The 27553-nt window shown below is 42.6% G+C and overlaps 1 protein-coding gene across 3 annotated transcripts in view; it reads right to left on the reverse strand.

The window, feature by feature from the left end:
• The window catches only part of pik3r3b (phosphoinositide-3-kinase, regulatory subunit 3b (gamma)), a 159290-nt gene that overhangs the window by 101275 nt on the left and 30462 nt on the right, over positions 1-27553 (reverse strand). Inside the window, exons 3-6 of one of the 3 annotated variants that reach the window (XM_070908307.1) lie at positions 24677-24694; positions 17547-17553; positions 6336-6383; positions 5995-6075 (exon numbers count right to left, since the gene is read on the reverse strand). In XM_070908307.1, the coding sequence (XP_070764408.1) occupies positions 5995-6075; positions 6336-6383; positions 17547-17553; positions 24677-24694 (154 nt within the window). Of the gene's footprint in view, positions 1-5994; positions 6076-6335; positions 6411-17546; positions 17554-24676; positions 24695-27553 lie in introns of all 3 variants that reach the window. The other 2 variants (XM_070908306.1, XM_070908305.1) reach the window with 2 other exon arrangements.

Here is a 27553-nt window from a genome sequence, read left to right on the forward strand (position 1 = left end):
GAGGGGGGAGATTGAAGAGTACATAAAGGAGGTGCAGTGAAATAAAATATTCTTTAATGGCTCCAGGACTGCAGATTGGTTGATCGGTTGTTAGCGGCGAGCAGTTAACAGATTGGACGGGAGGAAGAAAGAAAGTATGTCTCCATCTATCTGAACCAAGAGGTGGACGGAGAGGAGAGAGAGGATTCTCATTATGTCTCTTCAAGTTTGATTATTGTTTGTGTGAGCTGCAATATGTCTCTATATGTTTGTATGTACACTGTGTGTGTGTGTGTGTGTGTGTGTGTTGTGTATATCAGTGTACAGTTTGTATTGAAGTATATTCTGCTACAGTCTGAGCCTACATGAGTCATCGTTTCCAAAACAGAGACCGCCCACTCTGTGCCCGACCGGTTGGCACAGTGTGTGTCTGAGTGTGTGTGTGTGTGTGTTTGTGTGTGTGTGTGTGTGTCTGTGTGTGTGTGTGCGTGTTAGCACATCCATGTAATCATCATACAAACTCTAACTAGGTCAAAGTGTACAAACAGACACACAAGACACTGACACAAAAACACACAAACCCAGCAGTGATGAGAATGCCCACTTATTCATAAACACACACAGACATGTTTGTGCTTCCATACTTGTGAGGACACTCTTTGACATAATGTATTTCCTAACCGTCTAACCCTTCGCCTGAACCTCATTCTAACCTTAATCCAAAAACCAAGTCCAAACCCTCAAACAGCCCTTTGTAGGAGTGAGGACAGGTCCTTACTCTCCCCATTCCTTAAATGTCCCCTCTCTACAAAAAATAACCTCACTCTCCAAAAACTGATGTCACTTTGCAAAAATGTCCTCCCTGTCCAACAAATGCCCTTACCATCTAAAATGTCCACACTTTGCAAAGATGTCCCAACTTTCCCAAAGAATTCCCTTACTGTTCAGAAACGTCTTGAGAATAAATGCAAAATGTCTTTGCTTTTCAAACTAAATTCCTAATTTCCTGCAAATGCCCTGACAGTACAAACGTGTCTTCACTTTCAAAAATGGTTCCTACTTTCCAAGCTTGTCCTCACAGTTGAAACATGATTTCACTTTCTACAAATGTCCTCACTTTGTCCTCTTTTTTTGCTTTCCACAAGTGTTCCACATTTTCCAAAATGTCCTCAGTTTTGCAAAATGTCTCCATCTTCCGTACATGTGCATGCTTTACAAAATACTCTATACTCACTATCCAAAATGTTTTCACCTTTAAAAATGTCTTCACTTTAAAAAAATGTCCTCACTATCCAAAATGTTTTCACCTTTAAAAATGTCTTCACTTTAAAAAAAATGTCCTCACTATCCAAAATGTCTTCACTTTCCACAAATGTCGTCACCCGCGAGGTCTAAAACTCAGTCCGGTCCTCACAAAGATAGAAGTGCAGTCACACACACTCAGAGCTACTGGGCCAACACACTGAGCGATGTGTGGGCACGGCAGAACCAACCGGCTAAAAAAGGCTAGCTATCACCATGGCAACGTCCGGGCCGTGTACCAATCGGAGGTCAACTAGATGAGGTAATGTTCTAGAAAGCTTTCTGAGCCTGTGTGACTCTCTCTCTCTCTCTCTCACACACACACACACACACACACACACACTCACTTTGATAGGAAAATACTGTACATATGCAGCAACCAACAACATAGACAAATAAAACACACACACACAGATCAATTAGGCGGGATCTGAGGCTGTGGAATAACCTGAGAGCGCCTGTACAATGCAACAACTCCCTGTTACGTAACATTATTCCATAACTCATGCAGCACAAACACACAACAAAGAGAGGCAGAGCACTGCAGCAGCCCTGATACTCTCCCTGCAGAGTGATTGATGTTGCATCATGCTCTAATAATGATCCATGAAACACACCAAAACCAGTTCTGTGAAACGCTGATATCGGTCATTAACTGCAGCGTCTCACCTCATCCTACATGCTAACAAGAGATTCCATTTTCTTTTTGTTGTGGACATTATTCCTGTCAGTGAAGATGACACTGACGCTGAGAGGATCTGGTGAAACTGTCTGTTGTAAGTGTCCAGATGTGCAGGTCTCCTGGTTAACCTTTGACCTCTGTAGCTGAAGCTACATGTACTTTTAACCCCTCTGATGTCACTTAGATTGCAGCAATGAATTCAGAGAGAAGAAAATCATAACTGATGAGTATGATGGGCAAAACTATGAAAACAAGACATGTCCGAGATGTCAAGAACACAAAAACAAAACAAAATCCTTTATTACTTTAGAAGGCAGCTGCAAAAACGTGACGTACCACTCAGCTACCGGTGAGCTATGACAGCATTATTAAAGTATGAATCTTACACTTTTAACAGGGAAATCTTTAACTTTTAATGTTTTCCACACTTGTGTTAATTAGTTCATAGCTGTTCTACCTGTCTACTTCTCTTTGTATAAGATTCATGCTTTTTGGTCATAAAACTAAAACTAAAATCAGAGAATTATATCTATTAACCCTTCGAACCTGATGCCATTTGCACTAAAATGCCACACGTTCAACTCAGCGTCATAACTCACTCATTCAAAACACACAGACATATTGGTTGAATCAATAATCAGCTGACTCTTTCCAGTGACAGCAATAATGAATCTGCTTAGAAATAACAAAAAATGCTTCTTATATAAGATTTGAATGTCTGCACATCCATGGCCACAGGCAGGAACTGCTTATGGCTAATGCAGCATTTTTTATTGTGCAAATTCACTAGTGGAAAGAAATTATTATTTATTTATTAATTTAATACCACAGCTCTGCCATGACTTCCATCTTTATTACGCTTATAATGTTTATAATGAAACAAAAACAGCTCCTGCTAAAAAGGGCTCATTTATTTACTTGTGTTGAAGTAATCATCAGGTCTGACTGCACTGAAACCAAGACAGAGAGACACTTTACACACGGCCATTATTTACACATTTTTACATATCTTTCCTCTTTACTTTCATCTCATCTGCCTGCGCAACTCAGACAGACAACTCTGACGATGATAAAAGACAGAAAGAGATATTTCTAAATGTGACAACGAGGCAAAGAGAAAGAAATGTCTTTCTGTCTTTCTCTTTGCCCTCCCACTGTCCTTCCACATCACAGAGTCATCAGACCTCCAACATTCAAACCAAACTTTTCCTTCGTGTGTGTTCATGTAACTTCACAGCCACATGTCAACACAAATCTGCACACAAGCTACCGCTTTTCATATATATTCCATAGGATCTGTCCATGTCTATTAGACCACTTACTGTACATAAAGCCGGTGTGACTGCGGGATGTCAGCGGCTGCACTTCTCTGCATTTTCCACCATAACATGCGTAGGATTTCTCTCATGCAGCCCCCTTTCTGTCTCAACATATATGTGGGTGTGCGTGTCAAGCCTGCATGCTAAATTCCTCTGAGTGCCTACATGTCAGCTCCTTTCAGTCAATTACTTTGAGTATGTGCACATCTTTGGCCCCATGCTGACCTCCCTCCACTGCCCAAGAAGGCCAGGTGTGTGTGTGTGTGTGTGTGTGTGTGTGTGTGTGTGTGTGTGTGTGTGTGTGTGTGTGTCTTCTTCTACTCTACATCTATTCTTGATGCTCAATACACTGTATTGGGTTTGCAGAGTTGCTGACCTTTTCTGCAGAGAACAGGATGAGCACTGAGAAAGTCATTTATTCTCATTGAGGGTCTTTTGATCCTGACTGCTTAACTTAAAATGAAAGTAGACTTTTATCTTCTGGATAAAACATTTAAAGGGAAATTCCCTATTTCACACAACATCGACATCCCATGAGTTCAACTGCTACCTCTCACAGCTGCCAACAGGCTGATCATCTGCAGATTTAACTCAGTGTGTCAGGTTTCATACTCACTTGCATTTCATCAAGCTAAGAAATCTGTTTCTGAACAGCTACAACAGGACGACTCACTGCTCAATAAATCCTGTTGAATATCCACTTTGAATTCTGACAATCCAAACTTTTCTTTTACCTCAAAACTTGGGGCTGAGTTTGTTTAGACGACATTATATCCAAAGAAGTCAGCCGTATCTGGGCCCTCACCGAGGACAAACTCCTTGTTTCTACGACTCGACTGGATGCAGCAGTTTGTTAGTTGTACGCTGGATATTCTTCACAATGTTGTGGCAACGTTGCAAACCTGGGAGCAAGACAAATCTATCCCTCAGGGTGCTCTCAGAACCAACTCGTTTGGTTTGGGTCATTTAGGCTGGTGTGAAAACTGTAAACTCTGAAAAGGACGGTCTCAGTCTGCTTCCAAGTGACTCGTTCGTTGTGTGAAAGCAAACAGACCAGCCACAGATTTTATGATAATAGATATGTGTAGCATATTTAGCATGAACCAAATATCCAAGATCAATCAGACAGTGAAAAGACATTAAATCCATATTTTAGCAGTTCCTCCTCAAAAGGTAAGTGAAACATAGCGACCACATGACTACATCCCTGAATATGACAGTACAGGACATTTCTTGACATTCTGTTTCTACCTGTTAACACTCATAATCACTTATTGATGTTGTGTTGATTCCCCCCCTGGGGTCCGTGTAGCACTGATGATGTAGACCACCACACCACCAAAATAGTCCCATCAGTGAGACTCATCCAACCTTCTTGGTTTGATTGTAATAAGTCAGTATGAACACAAAACAGACTAAAAAGCAACAATGAATATTGTTTTTCCTCGGTCCGATTGAAGTGAACCGAACTACAGGTGTGAATGTGGCCTTCGCAGTCGAAAGTTACTTCTTATTGAACTGCAGAAAAAGCACAGGAGCAAATCAGACTAATGATTTCCTTTAGATGTGCCGGGTGAGTCAGCGTTAATAAGATCAAAGATCTATATTTCATATACGAGTCACACCATACAGGTAAGGACGAATGAAGTATCTGCACTAAATAACCCTTTTGCAATGACTAGCATCATACTGTCTGTGATGATACGTGTTTTTGTCCTCCCTCTCTCCCTCCTTCCTCTCCTCTCTCCTCCTCAGAGCAGAATCTAGAGTCTAGAGTTTGTGAGTTCCCCACCTCGCTCCCAAAATAAAGTACGGAGTCAGAGCACTCCCTGGTGGTGCCAAACCTGAACTTCAGCAACTCAAACTTGGCCAACTTTTTTGTGCGAGTGCCTTCAGCTCCATTCAGCCTCATCAGCCTGAAACGAGCCGGTACAGTCTCAGCAGGAGTTTGTGTTGGTGTAAATACAGAGAGGAGAGCAGGAGATCAGATTTGGGAGCTTTGCCTAATGGTGATGAGCCACTTGTTGCTTCTACATGTTACTGTGCAGAGATTCACAGCACTGTAGCTTTGTACCTGCAGATATCACACCACTACACATCTTTAAGGTCTGGCCTTTTCAGACACGGACTCTGTAACATCGCTGGTTGTGTTTATCTGTTCAAATAAAGCCTTATAGTCCTTCAGGGTTAGCTGTCTCTTGCGTAAATGTTCGTTACGACTCTAATCAAACATGACAGGGCAGTTACAGATGGAGCCACAATCTCACCTGATACATAAGACGGAGTGGTGGTATTGAGTTGTAATATTGATACGAGGGAAGAAGAGTGTTCTCTGTTCTCTCACAGGCTGCATCAATGATGGATACAACTTATTTCCCCACTGAACAACTGAATGTTTCTCTGCATGGCATAATTAATGACGATTATCATCATTAACGATGATTAATCACGTTTTGAGTGTGAAGGACACTCGTCCTGCATTTCACTGGTGGATTCAATCGTACACCTCTCTCTCTCTTTTGGTCTGTTTCCTCCCTCCTTTGTCTCCTATGGGAGGGCTCTCACCCCTTTCCTTGACCTGCCACACTTCATTGTACATTGTACATTTATTCTGAGTGTACGAGATGTGTACAGTTATAAACAAATAAAGCAAATCCTCACATTTGATAGAATTTCTGTTGTTCAATAATCGACTAATTTGAGAGCATGTACCTGAGTCCAGAGCCTGTCGCAGCTCTGCAGGTCCACTGGAGGCGACTGGAGGAGCTTGATACAGAGACTCGCTGTTCAAACCTGCAGAAACAAACAGAGGTAGAAGAAGAGAGAGGAAGTCAGCTGAGAAAGTTGCTGAGTGTCAACATGGTTATCCTTTAGGCAACTACTGACTGATGTACTATATTACACTTTACAAATGATGTTAAGTCTGCTGTTGAGGTTACATCCGGGGCTGGAGTCAGGATGTTGTTAGCTTAGCTTAGCATAAAGACATAAAGTATTTTCAAAAAATGTTGAACGCTCGCTGCACATCTGTGTTTATGTTTGTATTCTCTCACCGTTTTTCTCGATGGCCTCGATGAGTCTCAGAACAACCACAGGAGCCGCTTCAGACAGAAGCTCCGCCTCCACACCTGAGAGAGAGACGGGGGGGGGGGGGGACAGAGAGAGAGACTTTTTTATTTGGATTCATTAACATAAAACCAACCACGGCTCCCTTTATGATTTTCTTTCTTACGACACCCCAACTATTTATTTATTAATGATGGTCAATAAACTACAACTTATTCATTTTTAATGTGCCTGCTTTCTTTGCTTCGCATAAACAACTTTTTAACAACATATTTAGGAAAGAAAAACACTACTTTAGGTGCTATATGGTGATATATGTAGTGAAACAAAGGAGCAAAAAGCAAGAAATGTGCTGTTAAAGGCCACGATGAACAGCTTCAGAACAGGTCAAATACCTCCCTCAGCCAGTTATTAGACCAGCAATACCAAGAGCCTTTTCTTAGCCATTTCTGTAGTCCATCCATCAACAGATAACCCAGAAAATGTGTGTGACTGTCACACACACACACACACACACACACAGCAGGGTGAAGACCTTGTAAATGTCAGCATTGAGTTCATACTCAGGTCAAAACTTGGCATGTCACACATTCACACAGTCACACACACACACAGTCACACACATCTGCAGCTCGTTCTGCATCCTCTGAAAACTAGTATCCAGACATTTTTCCAGAGATCTACATGTTTGCGATGAAAATAATCAGATATCTACAAAAATGTAAATATTGTGCATGTGCTGCCTGACAGCAGCTAATCAGCTGGAGTGGATGTGAAAAGGTTAAGCAACATGTGGGATTTGATTAAAGCCCACAAGCCGCAGCAGCAGCTGTCATAACATCCACTATTGGGAATCAATTAGGTAGAAGAAAGAGAGGATTTTCCAATTAAGGATTCATATGCAAACTGCTCAGCTAATGCAGGATGTATTGTGATGGAGATGGAGGAGAACAGAGAAGGTGGAGATGAGGTGACGGAGGCATCAACAAACTCCACTGTCACAATCACACAGAAACTTTCCACTTAAAAATCTGAGGATACCATATCAGCGGGTCAACAAATCTGACATAAAAGAACCCCACACATTCGGTATTAATGGATGCCCATAGGCTGTTCTGTTCTTTATAGATATCTGATTATTTTGTAGATATCTGATTATTTTCATCGTAAACATATAGATCCCCCAGGTGGGATAAAGAACAGAACAAAGCAAGCAGAGAGAGAGTGGGACATCGTCGGCATACAGGGACATTTGGTTGTCCCGCACATTCTACAGAAATACAATACATTAAAATACCCAAAAAGTTGGGAGGCCAAATATGAATTAATATAGACATGAAGGGGGTGGAATTAACAATATGTATAGCTGAGGTATTATGACAAATGCCGTTGATTTTAGCCAACAATAAATGATGTAACAGTACAAAGCAAAGGTTATAGGGCTGGTTTTTGGCTGATTGAGAGCTTCTGCTTACAGGTCAGCGCCGACAGAGAACAGAGAGAGGCAGCAGGGTGAGACAGAGAGAAACTTGTATTCAGAAGGTATGCGGTTGTATTTTTCTGTTTAATAAGGAAAGTAGTTTTGTGAGTTTATTTATTAGACAAAAAGAAGCTAAGAGAGTTTGTGGAGCGTAGCGAACTCGCTGCTCGCACACATCTGTGGGGCTTGCCGGTGTTGTTTCCGGCTCGTTGCACAAACACACCTGCATCAATATCGGCTGTTGGGTTGACTTGTATATAACTAACGATTGCTGTCTACTAGCCGAGAGCGATGCAAGGCAGGAGTGGATAACTCTAACTGTAACCTGAGCTAAGGTAACGTTAGGTTTAGCCTGCTAGCTATAACAATGCTGACTACAGTTACGACGACTTTCTGAAACAGGACCTTTAAGCTGTCAATGAAACTCAACACTTTCTACAAATATTTCTCAATAAAGGCCTACCCGGAAAGGAAGGAACATCCATTATATACAAAATGTTTGGTGAATAATTAATGAACTAATTGTTTCCAGTCTAGATGGAAAGATTTTCATGTGAAACACAAATTTTATTGGCAGCAGAAGTGACAGAAAGTGAAGTGAAAGAATGGAATAATATGATCATTCCCACTTTAAATACTTTGTTTTCTACACATTTTGTTAAAAAAGCTAAACCTATGAACTCAATAAGGGAGTCAGTGAGGGATTCAAATGGATTTGAAAGTTTTGAAACTGAACCTTGTTCCTTCTGGCTTGATCTCTCTTTGTTGTACATTGTAATGAAAGCCTTCCAGTTAAGTCTAATCCATATCAGGGCACATACAACGTCTCTACCAGCGTACCGTTAATAATCTGTTCATGTCCTTTTTCCGTTGTTCTTCCTCTATTTCTTTCTTCTTTCATCCGTCCAGCCTCACTCACGCTTTCTCTTTTCCTCCCTCATTTCCTCCACAACCCGTTCTTTCATCCTCTTATTCATCATTTCTTCTGCTCATCATTTCCATCCCCGCTCACTCTCTTCTGCTCACTTACTCTTTCTCACCCTCATTTCCCGGCTCAGCTACTGCCTCGCTCTTTTGTTGTGCTGTTGACACTCGTGTCATATCACAGCGCGACGCACACGCAGCCGAGTGACAGTCGAGCCCTCTGATGCTCACGCACACTCGCATAAACACAAGGATCCAATAATCTCATTAATCTTTTCTGGAGGAAACAACAACAACAACAACAACAACAACACATATCTGTTGTGTTTACAGGTGTACAGACCTGTGTCTGCTGCACTGATTATTTTGTATTGTTTCAGGTGTGTGTGTGTGTGTGTGTGTGTGTGTGTGTGTGTGTGCGTAACGAGAAGCGGCAGAGGAATTTCCGGAGATATAGGTCGTTAAATGTACAGTGCTTCCATTAATGTCACTGTCACAACACATCACAGAGGCAATATCTCACCCAGAGCAGAGGGAGGGGAGGAGAGAATCAGGGAGGAGGAGAGACAAAAAGAGGACAAACAGAAGAGGACAGAAGAGAAGAGAGCAGGACACTGAGAAGAAGAGATGGGAGGGCAAAAGACGACAAGAACAAAGAAAGGAGAGAGGGAGACAACAGATAAGGGGACAGAAGAGAAGAGGACAAGGAGAGGGACCAAAGAAGAAGACAAAAGAAAAGAGGACAAAAAAGAAGAGGAGAACAAAGACAGAAGAGAACAAGAAAAGATAAGAAAAAAAGAAGAGACAGGGAGGGACAATAGAGATGAGGACAAAAGACACGAGATGAGAAAAAAGAAGAAGAACAGAACAAAAAAGAGCAAAGACGAGGAACAAAGGGATGAGAAGAAGAAAAGAAGACAAAAAAAACAAGGACAGCAGAAAAGCAAAGAGGACAAAGAAGAAAAGCAGAGGGCAAAGGAAAAGAGGAGGAGGGAAGAAGACAAAAGGGACAAGGACAAAACATAAGAGAAAAAAAAGAGGACAAAGACAAGAAGAGAACAAAGAGAGAACAGGACAAAAGAGTGAAGAGGAGGAAAAAAGAGGATTAAGAGAAGAAGAGAGGGAAGAGGACAAAAAAAGAAGAGAGGGAAAACAAAAGAAAGATCAGAAAAAGAGGAGAAAGGAGAAAAATGGAAAGAGAAGGACACAGAGAAGAAGAGACGGGAGGACAAAAGCAAAGAAGACAAAAGAAGACAAGAAGAGAGGAAGAAGAGAGGAAGACAACGGAAAGAGAAGAAGAGAAGAGGAGAAGAGAAGAGAAGAGGAGAAGAGAAGAGGAGAGAAGAAGAGGAGAGAAGAGAAGAAGAGAAGAGGAGAGAAGAAGAGGAGAGAAGAGAAGAAGAGAAGAGGAGAGAAGAAGAGAAGAGAAGAAGAAGAGAGGAGGAGAGAAGAAGAGAGGAGGAGAGAAGAAGAGAAGAGGAGAGGAGAGAAGAGGAGAAGAAGAGAGGAGGAGAGAAGAAGAGAAGAGAAGAAGAGAAGAAGAGAAGAGGAGAGAAGAGGAGGAGAGAAGAAGAGAAGAGGAGAGAAGAAGAGAAGAGAAGAGGAGAAGAGAAGAGGAGAGAAGAAGAGAAGAGGAGAAGAAGAGAAGAAGAGAAGAGGAGAGAAGAAGAGAAAAGGAGAAGAGAAGAAGAGAAGAGGAGAGAAGAAGAGAAAAGGAGAAGAGAAGAAGAGAGGAGGAGAGAAGAAGAGGAGGAGAAGAGAAGAAGAGAAGAAGAGAAGAGGAGAGAAGAAGAGAAGAAGAGAAGAAGAGAAGAAGAGAAGAGGAGAGAAGAAGAGAAGAGCGGCAGATAGGAACAATGAAGCTGAGCAGTCGTTCAGCTCTGCAGCAGATCAGCTTCATACCAGCTCCTATAGAGGACGTATGGAGCTGCACACAAAGACACAAAGACACAAAGACACAAAGACACCAACACACAGCAGGTAACACATTCACTGTGCAAGCCAGATAAACAGGCAGAGACACTCATACAGTAAATACTGTACATACACAGCTGTGACAGTGAGAGACAAAGAGAGGGGAATGCACAAAGACACGTGCGTGTGTGTGTGTGTGTGTTTGTGTGTGTGTGTGTGTGTGTGTGTGTGTGTGTGTGTGTGTGTGTGTGTGTGTGTGTGTGTGTGTGTGTGTGTGCGTGCGTGCATGCGTGTGTGTGCGTGCGTGCGTGTGTGTGCGTGCGTGCGTGTGTGTGCGTGCATGCGTGTGTGTGTGTGTGTGTGCGTGCGTGTGTGTGCGCGTGTGTGTGTGTGTGCGTGTGTGTCGGTCACTGAGGTGTTCTGTCATTAAAACATGCTCCATTGCTCTATGCTGCATAGCCCATATACTGCACTGGTATACACACACATAAACATACACACATACTCTCCTTCACTCGCTGTCATTCCCTTCCTGCTGCATGAACACAAAGACACACACACACACACACACACACACACACACACACACACACACACATCTGTGTTACCCTACAGACAGCTGTGTTCTTCGATCAGCAATGCTTGAAAATGATTTATTGATCCGTGTTGGCACCATGAAGTAGACTCTGAATCACTGTTCTTTTCAATTGGAACTGATAATACACACACACACACACACTTGTACAAAAGTATCTGAGTATGAAGATAAGAGCGTGGAGTTATAGATTGAGATGCCTATATTACACAGAGGCGTATGGTGCCTATGGGGTTGCAGATAACTCATACATTAGGATATTCTCTTGATGTGCAATGCATCACATTTAGGTCAAATACTTAAACACTGAGTATGAAAGGGGAAATTCATTTTTTTTTATGTTCACAGGAGATTATAAGTAAGTTTGATCTTTATCCGGAGTCCCTCTGCAGAGCTTCAAAGTCTCTGATCTTTCTGCTTTTTCTCCATCAGACAGGAGCGCAGCAGCAGGCAGGGTTCAGTCCTGCAGTAACATGCAGTGGCACCAGGGGGCAGCTGACTCCAGCCCTGGCTGGACAGTAAAGTGGCCTTTTCACTGGAAGCTGCTGCAGAGGGACGTCACAGTTAGCAGAGAGAGTTTCAGGAAGATAAAAGAAACATCTGCACTGAATGAAACAACTATGATGCCAAAATAAAGTTTGACCTGAAGGTAAACTGACTTTGACTTGTGGCACACACAGAATTGCTGAATCCATGTGCATGAAAACTGTTGCTGTTGTGAAGTATGAAGGGTTCAAGTTTATCTTTATTCAACCTTTTTTTAATTATGAACCTAAGTCAACTTAAATACTGACGTTGTTTGCGTTGTTTTCCCACTAGAAGAACATTTTGTGTCAGACTTGAATTTAAACGTAACCTATAAAATAACGGGGACAGTGGGAGCTTTACAGGTAGTGTTCATGGAGAGAGTTACCCCTCATCCTCTTGCTTCAGCTTGTCCCGGGTGTCCTGACCACATGCCCTCTGTGTGTCCCGTGTGGCCGCAAAGTCACAACCAAACACGAGTTTCCCCTCTCATTCTGTACTCAGCTCGTATTGTGATTTGCTGAAGGAACGCCAACACTCTTCTTCTTCTGCTGCAGCCAGACCTTCCTCCTGCTCTGCCTCAGCGTTACAATTAACTGCAGGTCTGGATGTGAGACAGATAGACAGGTAGGTAGAAAAAAAGAGATGAGGTGGAGAGCTGAGGTGACCTGCAGGCTGCTGGAGCGTGACGGTCGTATCCTGTTACCAATGTGAAGGCTTGAAACGACCATCTCCTCTGTACCGCTGCTCATATCATTTTTTCCCCCTTTCCTCCTCCTCCTCCTCCTCCTCCTCCTCCTCCTCCTCCTCCTCCTCAGGTTGCCATTTGCTCCGATTGCTCCATCTCTTACTCTTCTGCTGCTCGTCTTCCTCCTTGTTTCTTTGTTCTGTACTGTTCTTTGCTTCTGGGCTCTACGGTCCTTCCTCTTTTTAACTCTGTGTCTCCAGAGCAGGTCCAAGTATTTAAGCACCACGTTAACTGGGAAATGAGGAGGTGCTTTACGTTGTACTTCTTTAGATAAAACAAAAGCATCTTGCCATGCTCATGTTGAATGTTTGCTGTTTTTACTTGACATGAATGTCCTGCATGAGCTGAATCTGCAGCATTAAGACAACAGCTGGAGGCACCAAAGCACTACGCTGCAGAAAATATCTTTTCATGTTAGACCACCTTGCTCAATGCTCTTATTTTGGTGCAGTGATTACGTTTCACTGCACTACTGTAGTTTAACAAATGAGAGCAAGTTTAAGTGTGTACTGTAGTAGTGTGGTGACCCATGCTCAGCAGGCGCAGAATTTGCTGTCAGGAATCAATAAGTAGAATCAAAAATCCTGTTTCTTAAATGGTCAATTTCTCAACAGCCACATGACTTTCCAGACAGTCCTAATTAATCAATTCCTTTACGTCGCTATTGATTTCATTAATAGAAATTTGTTCCCATGAAAACTTTTCACCTTTAAAACGAGTGCTAGCTTTGCCTTTTTCATCCCAGTTGATGTAAACAGAAGATATTTCTTCCTCATATGTGTTGAATCTTAAACAGCACACAGGAAAGACCCTCTGCAGTGGTGATATCAGCAGCTAAGCCTCCGTAAAAAGCCCAGTGAAACCTTGATCCTCCATCTCCTCCTGACCAATCTCCCATGACAGCCTCCTGCTCCGAGGAAACCCCGCCTCCCTGCTCCCCAGGGACCCTGACAGACAACCAGGGCCACGAGGCCGGCACACACTCGCACAGCCTGTATGTGACACAGACATGGATCCACAGAGACGCATACATTACCACACATGCATACACATACACTCATATGCAGGCATGCAAACATGGACACTGCCTTTGTCTGGAAAATTCAACTTTAAAAAAACACTGATTTACATTCATGAAACTGAAAACAGTCAGACGCAAGCTAAATGCTACGGATGATGTCTCTCACACAAACAAATGCAAGTCATTTGTCTTGTTTCGTGGCCACGTGTACTGCTGTGTTAACATACCCGTACTCAATATGCATCTTAAATGCACATTATATCTGTCTTCTAGGCTGTACAGCACCATTTTCACTTTAATGTGAGGTTCCATTTGTGCTAAAAATATGTTGATGCATATTTTTATTTCAGTTTTCTTTGTTCACAGCTTCTGGCAAACAGAAACAACAACATTAGTCCTCATTAGCTGGTAAGGACGTCAGACAGATGCAGATACACAGCAGCACTGTAGGCATGAACAGAACCAGCATCAGTAATGCATGAGCCAAGGACAGTGTAAGAGTAGATGTTATCACTTCTGGCCCAAACAGAAGCTCATACATTAAATCATGCATTGAGCTCATGTACTTGAAGTTACTGTTGACCACATTTCAAATCCCATCGTGGAGTTTTGATGTATCGCAGGCAGCCATACATCATTCAGTGTTACTCACCAAAACACACTGTGTGTATCCTTGAGGTGCATTTCCTTCCTCATCTAAAACTGCCTTGCAGTATTTTAAACTCAGCATTGTTTACATCCAGGTGTACCAGCTAGCACTCTTCTTCTTCTCTGTCTTTGTTGGCGCATTGCAGCATATCTTTGGCGTGTCACTGCCACCTGTAGGTGAACTGTTCAGGTCTCTGCACGGTCAATTTCATGCCTTATGGAAGTTACATGAATGGCTGCTCTGAAAGACATTCAAACATTTAAGACATTGTTTTGACGTTGGGGATCAATGTTGCATACTGTCTCCTACCAATAATCAGTGTTTTCTTCTATCCATGACAACAATAATTCCCTTACCTTAACCAACTACTTGCCTAAACGTAACCAGCCGTTCACCACAGAGGCAGCAGATCAGGAAAGATAAGGCAATGGAAGGCAATGACAAACAACCTGTTGTTTATGTTGCAGCTGCGCCTCTGCACCCCCCCACCCCGTCAGTGATGTCATAGCAGGTGTTTTCAATCAGCTGTCAGAGGCAGAGCGATCGCTGTGACTCAGTGATTCTGTGTGAATCAGCCCAGTGAGATTTAAATTACTGCCGACTGTACGCCCAGCAGCCACTGGGCGCAGGACGTTCCAGTACGCTATAAAAACCAGCTGGCACAGAAAAGTAATTCATCGCAGTAATTCGTCACATTTATATAATTTGGTCAAAGTTATTGCTGTGTGAAAATGCATTAAGCAGTGACTGTTTTGAAAACATTCGGACATCTGAGATGAATAAGAGAATTCTTATTAATGCAAGAAACTATGAAAGACTGTGGATTCACTGCTTTTTGTCTAATATTTCTATTTCTAGAACAGCTAACCTAACTACAAGTAACAAGTCAAGTATTTCAGACCACGTGTATCAAACCAGTAAATACGGTTTCAGTCAGTAGTTTGATTAAAAGCCGACTGAAGGTTGAACACATTATATCTATTCTGAGCCCCTCTGTAACAGGCAAGGACCCTACAGAGAGTCCCTCTAATTCATCTTCATCCCTCTTTCTCCTTCCTCTCATTTATCACCTCTGATAGATCACCCACCTCCTGCTACTCATCATCATACTGGCATCATGTTACCAAACAACCCGACATTCTGCTCAACAGGGTCTCAAATGCATTATTAATGGCACATGTGAGGACATGCCACAGGTTCACATTCATCATCTAATAGACTTTTCTCACAGCAAACTAACTACTCTGCTGTTTGGTGCTGGGCAGGTAGTTTACTGCTGCTGCTGGAAAACCAAAACTAGGAGCTAAACGAGCTAAAAGAGGCTAAAAAGTACAGTAAAGTTTGTGCTTTAAGGATGGAGAAGATAACGGACGATTTCCACAGTCCGTGTTCTGTGAAAAAATGCATGAAAAGTTTAGCCGAAGCCAAAATGAGGCTACAGTAGTGGAGTAGAGTTCGCTAAATCAGTTATCCTGATAGTCGTGTGCCAGAAACGTCTTCGCTCTTCTAAATGTTCTGGTTTTATGTGATTGGTCCCCACAAACACACGAGGAGAAGAAATGACACAAAGACAGAACAAAGAAAAGATGCGCCGTCGCGTGCGTTTGTATCCTGATGCATTCGTTGCATTAAGCATGAAGCTGACTGGCACACTGACCTCTGACCTTCAGGGTGCGTTTGTGCATGCGTGATGTGTGTGTGTCACACTTCACTATTTACACGTATGTATGCATGCAAGCAGCAGCTGTCATACATTTGAATTCCTCTGTGCGAGCATGTGACATTTCGTACAACACACAGATCGTCGAAGTGTCCGGGACCGAACCCATCTCCAGCCTTCTGCGTAGGATTCACTTTATTTCTGCTCCAAGCTTTTGCCTTTGGCTGAACTCGTCTTATTTGGTAAACTCCCATCATGCCTCACTCTTTTTATTGGGCAACAACTGAGAGAACAAACTAGAACAAAGTGTCACAGCCAAACAGAGCGAGAGCCAAGAGGCCGAGCCCAGAGTGAGGGTGAAACACAGGGCAGAGGGTGTGTGTGTGTGTGTGTGTGTGTGTGTCACTGCAGTAATGATTTGCAAGCCATGAAAGATGCGAAAATTGGGCCACAGGTGTCATATACAAAAAAATTTATATATCAGGTCACCTCAAACACACCTGTGCTCAACCACTGTTTGACCTGCAGGTAACCATAGCAACAGTACTGATGATTCAGACTCCTTCAGAGGTTAACTGATCCTAACTATACATGAAACTGACTACTAACACTTTAAAGGGTTAAAATTTAAACACAGCTTTTTGGTTCCTGTGGTAACGTGATGGTATGAGAGACATGATGTTCTACAACATTAACTGTACTTATTTATACTTAAAATGTGTAAACATATGGGTGACCTCTGATTTGCAGTGTTTACTTTTTTTCTGAGAACTTCTTCCACCGTTAATGGTACACAAACAGAGGACAAAGCGAAAGGGAGAGGACTCTATACCTCCACTAATTGCCACAGTTCAGGATTAGAGTGCAGAGACCACAACCTTCCTACTAAATTATTCTTCCATAACACACAGTATACTGCAGAGTGTGTGTGTGTGTGTGTGTGTGTGCAAGTGCATTCACAATCATAGACCAGCTCCCGTACCATTTGTCTGTATTATACATTAATGAGAGCACAAGAGCCGGCGTGCATTCACAACTAAACACAAACACAGAAAAACGATATCTCAACACTTTTCCGCTCTTGAAAATACCCATCAGCAGATTACTGTTGTTTTCATGAATACAAATGCGCTCGGCGGCCATCAACCTTTAACCATTTTCACTCACCTTCTGCAGACACACAAAGCAAAAACACAATCACGCTCCGAGAGTCTAAAACAGCAAAAGACTTGTTCTTAAGTACACTGTGCAGGCTAGCCTTGCAGGAGAAATGAGCAGATTTTTGTAGTATTTCTCCAGAGCCTTTCTCTGAAAGTGCTCTGAATGTAAGATAATGTGCGCCAGACGCCTGGAGAGCGAACAAAGAGGAGATGAATGAAAAGAGAAAAAGAGAGGGGACAAAATGGAAAGATGAATCAAGTGAGAGAGAACTCTGATACTGAGTCTGGTCCCATTGATTAAATGTTGATTAAATGTGTATCTGACATATTGAAACAGCGGTAGCCTTTTAAATTTGGCACGCCATGTTTATCACAAGCTACCGGCTGCAGAGAGCTCTTTAACCAGACAACAGACAGGTGGTCAGGTGGTCTGTGCTGGCTAAAAATTAGAAGCTGCTAGTTGAACGTGCTATTTGCTATTTGCTAATGAGAAAGAGGGAGGAGAGATAACAGATGTTTTACTGTCGGGCTTAAGGAGTTTTTCAAACCTGGGTGTCAGAACAGAGTCAATCGCCAGAGCAACTACATTATTTGTTGACATTTTCACCTGGATATGCAGTGAAGTTAAGCAGAGCAGCGCTGCAACACCTGCAGGCTGAAGAGGATCAACACAGTAGAGTTCAGTAGAGATTTTAATAATAAGGTAAATGGAATATGCCCAGATTGGCCGTGATACGGCTTGCTAGGATCGGCTTGGGATATCGTTAGTCTTTATATTTGACACTTGTAGCACAAATGCAGTCACGATGCAATTTTCTTCAGGCGGTAGCCAATTTCTTTTTGTTTGGGCCTGTTTGGCAATTCCCAGGTTCTATACAAATGCACTCACACCGTGGCGGTTGGAGTGTATGCTGATCGGGCGGCGATGTGCAAATTCATTTTGTTATGAAACAGAAAACCACCTCGAGTACAATTTCCATCTCTGAAGAGCAGCGCAGGGACAGTCCCATGGTAACAGGACGAATGACAGACACCGACCGTAACGAAGGAGCGCGTCAGCTAGATCAAAGATGTGGCTCATTGATGTGGTTTTAATCCTTTTTGGAAACCATTGCACTCTGTGGCACAGAGGAAGACGCTACAGGACATGAGGCTTTAGACACACAGACAAAATTCACTGTTCATTGTTGATTTTTGTGTATTTCTGGAAACTAACACCAGACTTGTTCTTCACATCTTACAATAAAAACTTGTTCTTGTGATGAAGTCCGGCTACATGAGGGACACCAACTACAAAAAAAAACAGTAAAATAATGTATAAAGTATAATAAAAACGTATGATGATATGTCCATAAATAATTAAAATATAAACATAATAATAAAAATAAACCCAAATCAATGTTTCTAACAAAGAACACACAGGCTCAGTGGACACACAGTTAAAGTCTAAGTGTCAGCTGCCTACTGAAGTGTGTATAATCCCTATAGCGAGCTCGCCTATAATGCTGTCACAGTAATTGCAGAGAGGTAAACAGCAGCAGCTCGCTCAGTGCTGAGGGCTGATATTACACTGCATGTGACAAAGCTGTGGGCACCGACTCACATGAATATTTGACTAGGACTGTTGACATGCTACGAGCGCCTTTACTGGTCACACACACACGAACAGGGAGCCTCAGATCTTCATCACTCCAGGCAATCTGCCGTTCTTTATGTTGGAACAAAGCTCGTTAATGGAGGCAAAAACAAGACAAATCTCTGTCTAAGATAAATGAAGACAGTTATAGAGGCAGAAAGAAAACACACACACACACATATATATGCAGTATATACATATACATACACATTCTCCTTGAGGATAACTGCAGTCATTCCTTCAACTTATCCCTGAGTAGTCAGGCAGCTCCACCTCGGTACGGTGGAAGTGAATGGAACACGTGGTTCCCGACCGGCCGACGCTGTCTAAGAAGCTGCTTTATATTTCTTCTCTTTAGGAATCCATCCCAGGGAAGTGTCTCTAATTTCTTCTCTTCATATTAACGCGGTCCTCGTTTTCTCTGCCTCAGCAGGGCGGGACGGTGACAGATTGCTGTTGACCCCCATCACAGCTCTCTGACCCCCTCCAGTTTTCTGAAGGCAGAAGGAAAGCAGCAGAGACAGAGAGGTGGAGACGGCTGATCTCGGGAGGAATTTAAAATGGTTTATTTTATCTTTATTCAGTCCGTTGCCTCTCATGACTTTGTAGATTTCGAGTCCATTAACCATTCATTTACATACTCAGTCATTTTCTGACGCTGCCATTTTATGATGTCACATTTCCATCCAAATGTAGCACAAACTTTAACCGCTGCTATCACGAGATAAACAGTTGGTGGGGCTGATCCTCCAGCTGCAGCTGCAGACGCAACAAGGCGATAATTAGAAGAGCTCCAGTCAAAGCAATAATAATAATAACAATAATGTAATAATATTGTATGGAAATTGAAAATGTGCATAGAAACAGGTGGAACCACAATGATCTGCTTTTCCTCCAATTTGCTTAAAGTGTCCTGGTGCTCTCAGGACAGAGGGTATGTTGTACAGATTATAAATCCCATTGAGGACAATTTGCGATTTGTGATATTGAGCTATATAAATAAAATGGACTCACAGGCATCAGAGGACATTTGCATGAAGTCATAATGTCTTTTGAGTCTTGACAGTATGTGTGAATTTGTGTATTGAGGCTTAAAACTCATTGGCATCCTGTCACTGCTCCCTAACCCTAACCCTCTCTTTGTTTATTTTATTTTCTAGAGAGAACAATGCACGTTCAACATCACTGTGAACGTGCCAGCGATCGCCACGATGCTGATTTTTGACGGTTGTCCCTGTGACGGATGGATGGATGGGGGGCTTTCCCAGAATGCCGTTGGTGGATACTGTGAATGACAAAAGCAACTAAAGCCGCATTTCAACAAGCTTGAAGCTGCTTGAAAAAGCTGCAGCCACAGAAACAGAGAGATAAACAGAATAAAACGGCATCATTAACTACATGTTGTAAATAAACTCAATTCTTTTGTGTAAAAGTCAATGTCACAACGAACAGAATGAGCCTAAGTAGGAACAGAGTATCTGCACACACACACTCACACACACACACACACACACACTCTCTCTCGGAGGAAGCTGGAAATCAATTGTAATTATATGAATCGGTCAGAGTGAAACAAGGTTACAGTCAGAGCACAACCCTCCACACTGCAGTGGTCCGCTGATGTTATGTCACAGTTTGGACTCACACACAACCACAAATGAAAAGCACATAGCCTTCAGACACACACACACACACACACACACACACACACACACACACACACACACACACACACACAATTGGTTTTAATAATTCAGAGGAATCCCCGTCTTTCTCCAGAGTTAAACTCAAAACTAAACTGTGTCTTGCAAAAGTTTTAACGTGAAAACAAAAAAGCAGGAAAAGGAAGTCAAAGCGAATAAAAAAAATGCAATCTCTCATTTTGAGGGAGAATGTGGTATAAATACCGTTAATGAATTCCTACAGTGTTGGTAATAAACTTTGATGACCAGATCATAGACTGTAACACTGACAGCAGACAGGTCTTGATATGAGACAGTGGAGCCCCGGGCGGGAACAAAGCAGCAGCAGACAAAGAAGCTGTGCAGGATGTTTGTGTCATGGCGTCTTGGTAAGTATATACATGAATATTCATGCATACAGAACGTACATTAATATAAAGAGTGCTGGGAGGTGAAGGAACACTGTAGAAGGAGTGTGACGTTGTGTAGGCAGCAGTTTATAAATATACTGTACAGGGCTGTACTGTAAAATGGTGATAATAGTGGAGCCAGAACCCGTCGACCACACGAGCGTTTCTGTGAAATTAGCTTTGTGTTACAAGCTACAAAGGCAGAAAGCACCATGCCCACATACACCATGTCACCCAGGGGTGCAATGGAGCATAAACCTGCTAAACCTGAATGTATTCACTTTTGCAAAGCTGACACTTTTTCATGACGTGCGGTTAGAGAAGAAAACAGCAAGCAGCAGGAGGCTGATGCAACTTACGTAAACATGCAGGTCGATCAAGGTAATAATGTGACTCTTTATTGATCCCTGAAGGAAAATGCTATTTCCACTCACTCCCCTGTAGCGTGACAACTAGGAGCTGCCTGCAGAGTCGCACTGTTGTGGGTGGCAGCAATTCAGTGCCGGCACTTCGGCAGAGTAGATAGCTGTCAAGAGTTTCTCTGGTCTCTAAATACGTGACCTCATGCCGTATCATGTTGCCATGATTTGATCAACAACAACTACTGACAAACACACCCACTGTATAAAGCTGGAATAACAGTTCTGAGATGGTACACGAAAGGTCTTTTCTGATCTACACAGAGGGTGTTACCGATGACAACAGGCTGCAGGCGCTTCCAGAGGAGCTGACGTCCCTACAGGACGACTCTGAATCTGAAACTCCTCCAGACATCCTCCAGCTCCTCATGGGGGATCCCCCTGGTGATCCCGGGCCAGATGTTCGGGGTCTGCCTCTGGGTGTCCTCTGAATTGAATGTGCCTAGAATGCCCCCAAATGGAGGAGGGGGGGGCCTCTGGACCAGATGCAGAAAACCTCCACAGGCTCCTTTCAGCTGGTCTGGTCTGAGCTCACCTGTATCCAGGGTGGGGCCAGGTATTAAAACTCAATTATCTTTTGGTACAAACCTGTGTGTCATTATTGTTATACATTATTGATACCAGGTTTGAAAGGTACTTTTAACAAACGTCATTTTGTTATAGGCACCGACAACTCAGGTATCACATCGGCACTAGTGTTAAAAACGATTCCCAGCCTTAATCTGCGATCTCAAATCATTTTTACATTTCTTACCATCAGTGAAATTCACAGTGGAGTCATAAAAGGACAAACATGCCTCTCAACTGTGCTTGACATGTCATTAAGTTGAGGGAAGTCAGAGAGATTTTTACATTTACACTAGAATCGGTGCACTATAGAACATATCGCCCCTGCAGACTGATCATCATCATGTTTCACAGGCAGATGACTAACGAGGCAGTTCACAGGAAAATGAGGAGGCGACATCGGTTACTGTTTGTCAAGCTCATGGCGGTTTGAAAATATTCTAGACAGCTGATTGTTGAGCACAGAAATGGATCCTACTTCTGTGTAATTCCACTGAAACTGGATTCCGATCACCGACTAAAACTCTTGGGTGAAACTTCCACTTCCACCTGACAGAAATCCAGCATGTAGCCTGCGAAACAGCAGCGGGAGACCGTTACCCCCGCCCACTCCCCTGCTTCACTTCATTTACATGCTCCTTCTCTCCAACCTCATACAGTTAAAGAGCCCCAGCAGGTTTCCTGCAGGCTGAATCTCCCCCAGGCTGAGCTGTGGATTAATCTAGCCTTCTCTAGCCGGCCAATGGACCATTAAATTGAGAGTGAGATAAATAGAAAGATGTAGAGGAAGGAAAAGCTTCATTGTCCTCTCAGTGGGGAGGCAGCACTAACAGATGGAGTCATCTGGGCTTAGCTGTGTTATTTTATTATTTACTTATATTAGACATTAATAAATGCACACACACACACTGCACAACCAGAAAGCACTTGGAGAGCTCAAACATTCTCTAAATCTACAATCATTATTCAGTGAAGTAAGTGCAGCAGCTCATAAGAAAGAGATCCTTTAAAAATGACAGAAACGAAGCCAAAAAATAATCACTTGGTCTCACACGTGGTGGAACTTTATACGACATACAGCATAAGGCAAGTTTTTATAATATTAATAATATATTCTGCCGACTAACAAGGAAACATACAAAGCTTTATTTTATGGTTCCGCATAATAATTTCTTACGACATTTTCTGGAACAAATATATATAATTTAGTATAATTTATGGTAACATGATAGTAAACTGTATATCTGAATATACCAATAATTGATACATAATGAAAGAATATTTATTTGTGTTTAAAGACAAACGTAACAAATAACGTTCGTGAAAATGATAATTTATAGGAAATTATTAGAAAATGACAGACCCATAAGGAAGTGAGTCTATTGATAAATGTTTTTTTATTTTTCACCTTTGTTTACTCCTAAATTGGCTTTTTAAAGGCCTTTTTTAGTCCAGCTGAAGTTATATTGCATGTTCTTTTCCTGCTGTAGTGTCTTTGGAGGTTTCAGGTGGACTTTTAGACTCTCAGGTAATAAAAGCAGGCTCTGCTTTCCCCACTGAGATGATGAACCTCTTCGTGTCGCTCTCTCTTTCCCAGCCGTCTGTTCTCTCACCACATCATTTCTCTCCTGTAGTGGCTACTGAATGTAATTACCCTTTCTGTGTAGATTAGACCAAGTGCTCTAACCCTCTCCCTCCGTCCAGCTCTAACCTTGAGGATCAGAGGAGCGCTGGGCGTCCTCCCTCCCGGCTCCCCGGCTCTCATTAGCTAATTGAAATGGCTCTGGCTGGGAATGGGAGCAATATGTCGGCTTAACGAGGGAGCCGTTTAGAAGTGATTTGGGAGGCAGAGACCGTCCTTCGGAGGAACCAAGCCGGCCGTAAAAATGAAAGGATTCTCTGGAAACACATTTCAGATGCAGCCGATGACATTCACACTTCTTATAAAGAGCTAAATCCAGACCCTAATCCCGTCTTTCTTGGCTTAAAGTCCATTCAAAGGGGAGATAGTGAACTTCAACACAGCACACAATGCCAGATAAATCCTCTATGTAGGTTTTGTCACCTTTAAATCCTGGATTATTTATCGAACAGCTGAATATGAACTTTAAACTTGTTTACAACACAACAGCTTCCCATCTTTTTCATTATAATGCATCTAATGCGGAGAGGAAAGGACAACATAATGCATATCCATTATTACTATACTTGTAGGGACATTGTGTTGACTTGCACTCATAACTAAGAGCCATATTTTAATAAGAACATACTATACTATACTTTACTTTGTCATAACTTTGTCAGCCTGAATTTAACCTCTACTGTTCCCCAGATGCATCTGTGTCACGTTTCTGCTCCATTGTAGATGCAACAAATTGAAGTTTCTTGGTTTTTAATATTGTTTAGAGTTGTTTTGTCAACATTTTTATGTTTCAAAAGCATACTGAGTAGATGTTTGCAGCTCATCAGTAATCAATGTGCTAACACTTGTCATCAGTTACAGTTCACAGCACACCTTCTTCGTTCCCTGAACAGCAACAAAGCATCTTAAATACTTAAAGTAGAGAAACCAAGGGACATCTCACTGGAGTGCATGATCACTTGATCTTCCTCAGCAGATCAGTCCAGACCTGCGACTAACGATCATGTTGTCTTCATCATTTAATGTCGATATTTTCCTCTAGCCCTTCGTCTAGCCTAATGTTACAAAAACCATCTTCAGATTGCTTGTTTTGTCCGACAAACCAAAGGAGATCCAATTTTTAATTGTATAAAACAGGGAAAAGCAGCAAATCCTCACACTTCAGAAGGTGCAAATTCTTTTGCAGCCACGTCCAAGTGGTGGAAGACGCCGGGGTAGACCCAAAACACGCTGCAGAGATTATATATGTCATCTGGCTCGGGGAGCGCCTTGGGATCCCCCAGGGGGAGCTGGAACTGGACCACCTTGTTTAGCCTGCTGCCACCGCGACCCGGCCCCGGACAAGAGGCAGAACATGGATGTTGTTTCAGCACAACATTAGCTAGAAATACACAGCATACAAAATGAGTACAAATTTCCTGCACCGGAATATTTTGTGATGATCTGGTGGATGCCGTCTCACCACAGACCTCCAGAACAGTCACACACAAAGATCTTCATTGGCTCTGACTGCATTAATACAGTCCAGCGAGAAAAGACTTGACCACAACATGAATGAAATCACTGAAATCCTCTGCAGCAGCACTGGTGTGTGTGTGTGTGTGTGTGTGTGTGTGTTTTACACTTCCATGCTTACTGAGACAACAGACACTGAGGGATGGAATGAGGGAGAGCTGGAGGAAAGAGGAGGAAAAAGCAATTAAAGCATCATCTCTCATCCTCGCTGCTCACCTGGTCTCACGGGACGGAGCAAGCGCACACACACACACACACACACACACACACACACACACACACACACACACACACACACACACACACACACACACACACACACTCTCACACACACACACACACACACCCCGGGGAAAATGAGCTGATTAGGGGAGTCAGACAGGTTTATTAGGTCTGTGCGGACGAATGTGTGAGTCTGTCAGTGGTCAGCGTCAGACGGCCGCCGCACGGCGAGCAGCACAGCTGGGTCATCGTGTTTATAATTAAGATAAGACTAAGAGGCTGCTGCTATCGCTCCTCTTTAATTTCCATTCCTTTCCCCCTCCTCCTCTCTTTGTCTGCTACTTCTCCTCCTTCCCTCCCAGCGTTCCCATTTCTCCCAGTCTTCTCCCAGCGTTCACCCCCTCCCTTGTTCTCAGTACAGGAGGCTGATGGTGACAAGTTACAGGTTACCTCAGATAGGTTACAGCCACCTGCTCTCTCTCAGATCACCTGAGTGAAAACTGAGAAAACTTCCTCTAGAGAGGGAAAGAAGGCCCTGGTTGTCTATGAGGAGAGACAGAGACTGAGAGGAAAACAGAGAGAAAGACAGAAAAAGACAGAAAGACAGGATGAAAGACAAAGAAACAAAGAAAAATGGAAAGAGAAGAAAGAAGGAAAGAGATAAATTAAAGCAGGAATAGAAAAATAAATACATAAAATGACTGAAAGCAAAAGACAGAAAGACAAAGAAAGAAAGAGAAATAGAGACAAAAAGAACGACGAAGAGAAAACGAAGAACAATGAAATAAACAGAAAGACGATGACCAAGAAGAAAAGAAAGCAAGTAAGCGAGAAAGAAAAGACAGGAAGCTCATTTGCAGGTTAACAGCAGCTGCACAGTGATATCAGCTGCTGTGCCTGACTGTATGGGAGACAATAAGAACAAAGGGTCGGGAGAATGTGAGCAGCTGTATCAGCGCTGCTGTGGTGGTATTTGAGGAGGTGGTTCTCCGGCCTGAGCTAAGGGAGATGAGATCCCACCATGTGTTATATCTAAATGGTAATCTTAATGGTGTCCTCGAAACGCTCTGAGGCAGAGCTGGACTCTGAAAACCTGCAGAAAGCCTCAATGATGGCACTTAAACCTGCATAAATCATTATTTTTTGATACTGAAATTGGATAAAATGACTCTGTGTAATGTGAAATTTTCTGCTGTGTTTGCAGCATTTCTTGCCCCTGGTGTTGAAAAGAAAATCACAATGCAGCTTTTAAATAACCTGCACATTATTCTGTATGTCATACAACACAATTAAACACACTTGTAAATCTGTGGTAATGAGCATTTAGAGTTAAAGCGGAAAACCAGTCGACAGCCATGCTACCTGTGAGGCTGCAGGCACAGCAGTGTTTACCATGTTTACCATCTTTGTTTAGCATGTTAGCACTACACACTGAGGCTGATGGGAATGTCATTGGTTTTGCAGATATTTGATCCTAAACCTGAATGTCTAAACCAAACTTCAAGACAATCCATCCAGTAGATGTTGAGACATGTCACTCAAAAACCACCCAAATGTTGACCTCGCAGTGGTGCTACGGAAAGAGTCAGGTGATCATCAAAGTCAGGGGATTTATCTTCTGTGGAGCATCAACGTCTGGATGAAACGAACATTTCTCTGTAAAAACAGATTCTCATATCACATCGGGACTTTGGCAGAATCAGACCGGCACTAAGACCTGAAACTTAAAGACGAGGAAATATTCCAGCAAATATATTTCAGATGCATCTGATAGCATTCAGACATCTTATAAACTGATAAACCCAAATCCCGTCTATTTTTCCAGCCCAGTGGATACAGTCAATACAGACAAAGTGAACAGAAGCTCCTGTGTATTTCTTCAGCCCTGAAAGCTGCTCTTTGTCTGGTTAACAGGCAGGATTAAACTTTAAAATGTGTCACGGAGTCGCCAGATTAGTCAGATGCCTTGTATTAAACCAGAAGAAGAAGCACGTGAGTTTTGCGAGCATTTTAATTACAAGACACTTTAAATTCTTGTTGTAAATACCTGAACAACCTTTTGACACCGACATACACACTCGCAGTAATTGTCGTCAAAATGACATGAAGCTCTCACCGTTGACGCTGTAAGAGTTCTGTGAAGGATCTGTGAGATCAAAGCCGAACGCAACACGCTCCCGTTCCACTCCTCTCATCACCACGTAAACACTGCAGGGTTCAAACGGGCGGGTGAGTAAACGGAGCTGTTTGCCGCCGAGATGACTTCCCGGCTCGCTAATTGGCTCAACTTGTCCACGTTGAGAGCATAACTCACATAATTACTGCCAGGGCTTTTCAAGGGACGACAAAATGGAATTTATGATTGAACGTGATAATTCACTGGAAGCTCCGCAGCTATTTGACTGTGTCACTTTGCAGTTTTTTTTTTTATTTTTT

The sequence above is a fragment of the Enoplosus armatus genome, chromosome 7 (assembly GCF_043641665.1).
Source record: "Enoplosus armatus isolate fEnoArm2 chromosome 7, fEnoArm2.hap1, whole genome shotgun sequence".
NCBI classification, from domain to species: domain Eukaryota; kingdom Metazoa; phylum Chordata; class Actinopteri; order Centrarchiformes; family Enoplosidae; genus Enoplosus; species Enoplosus armatus.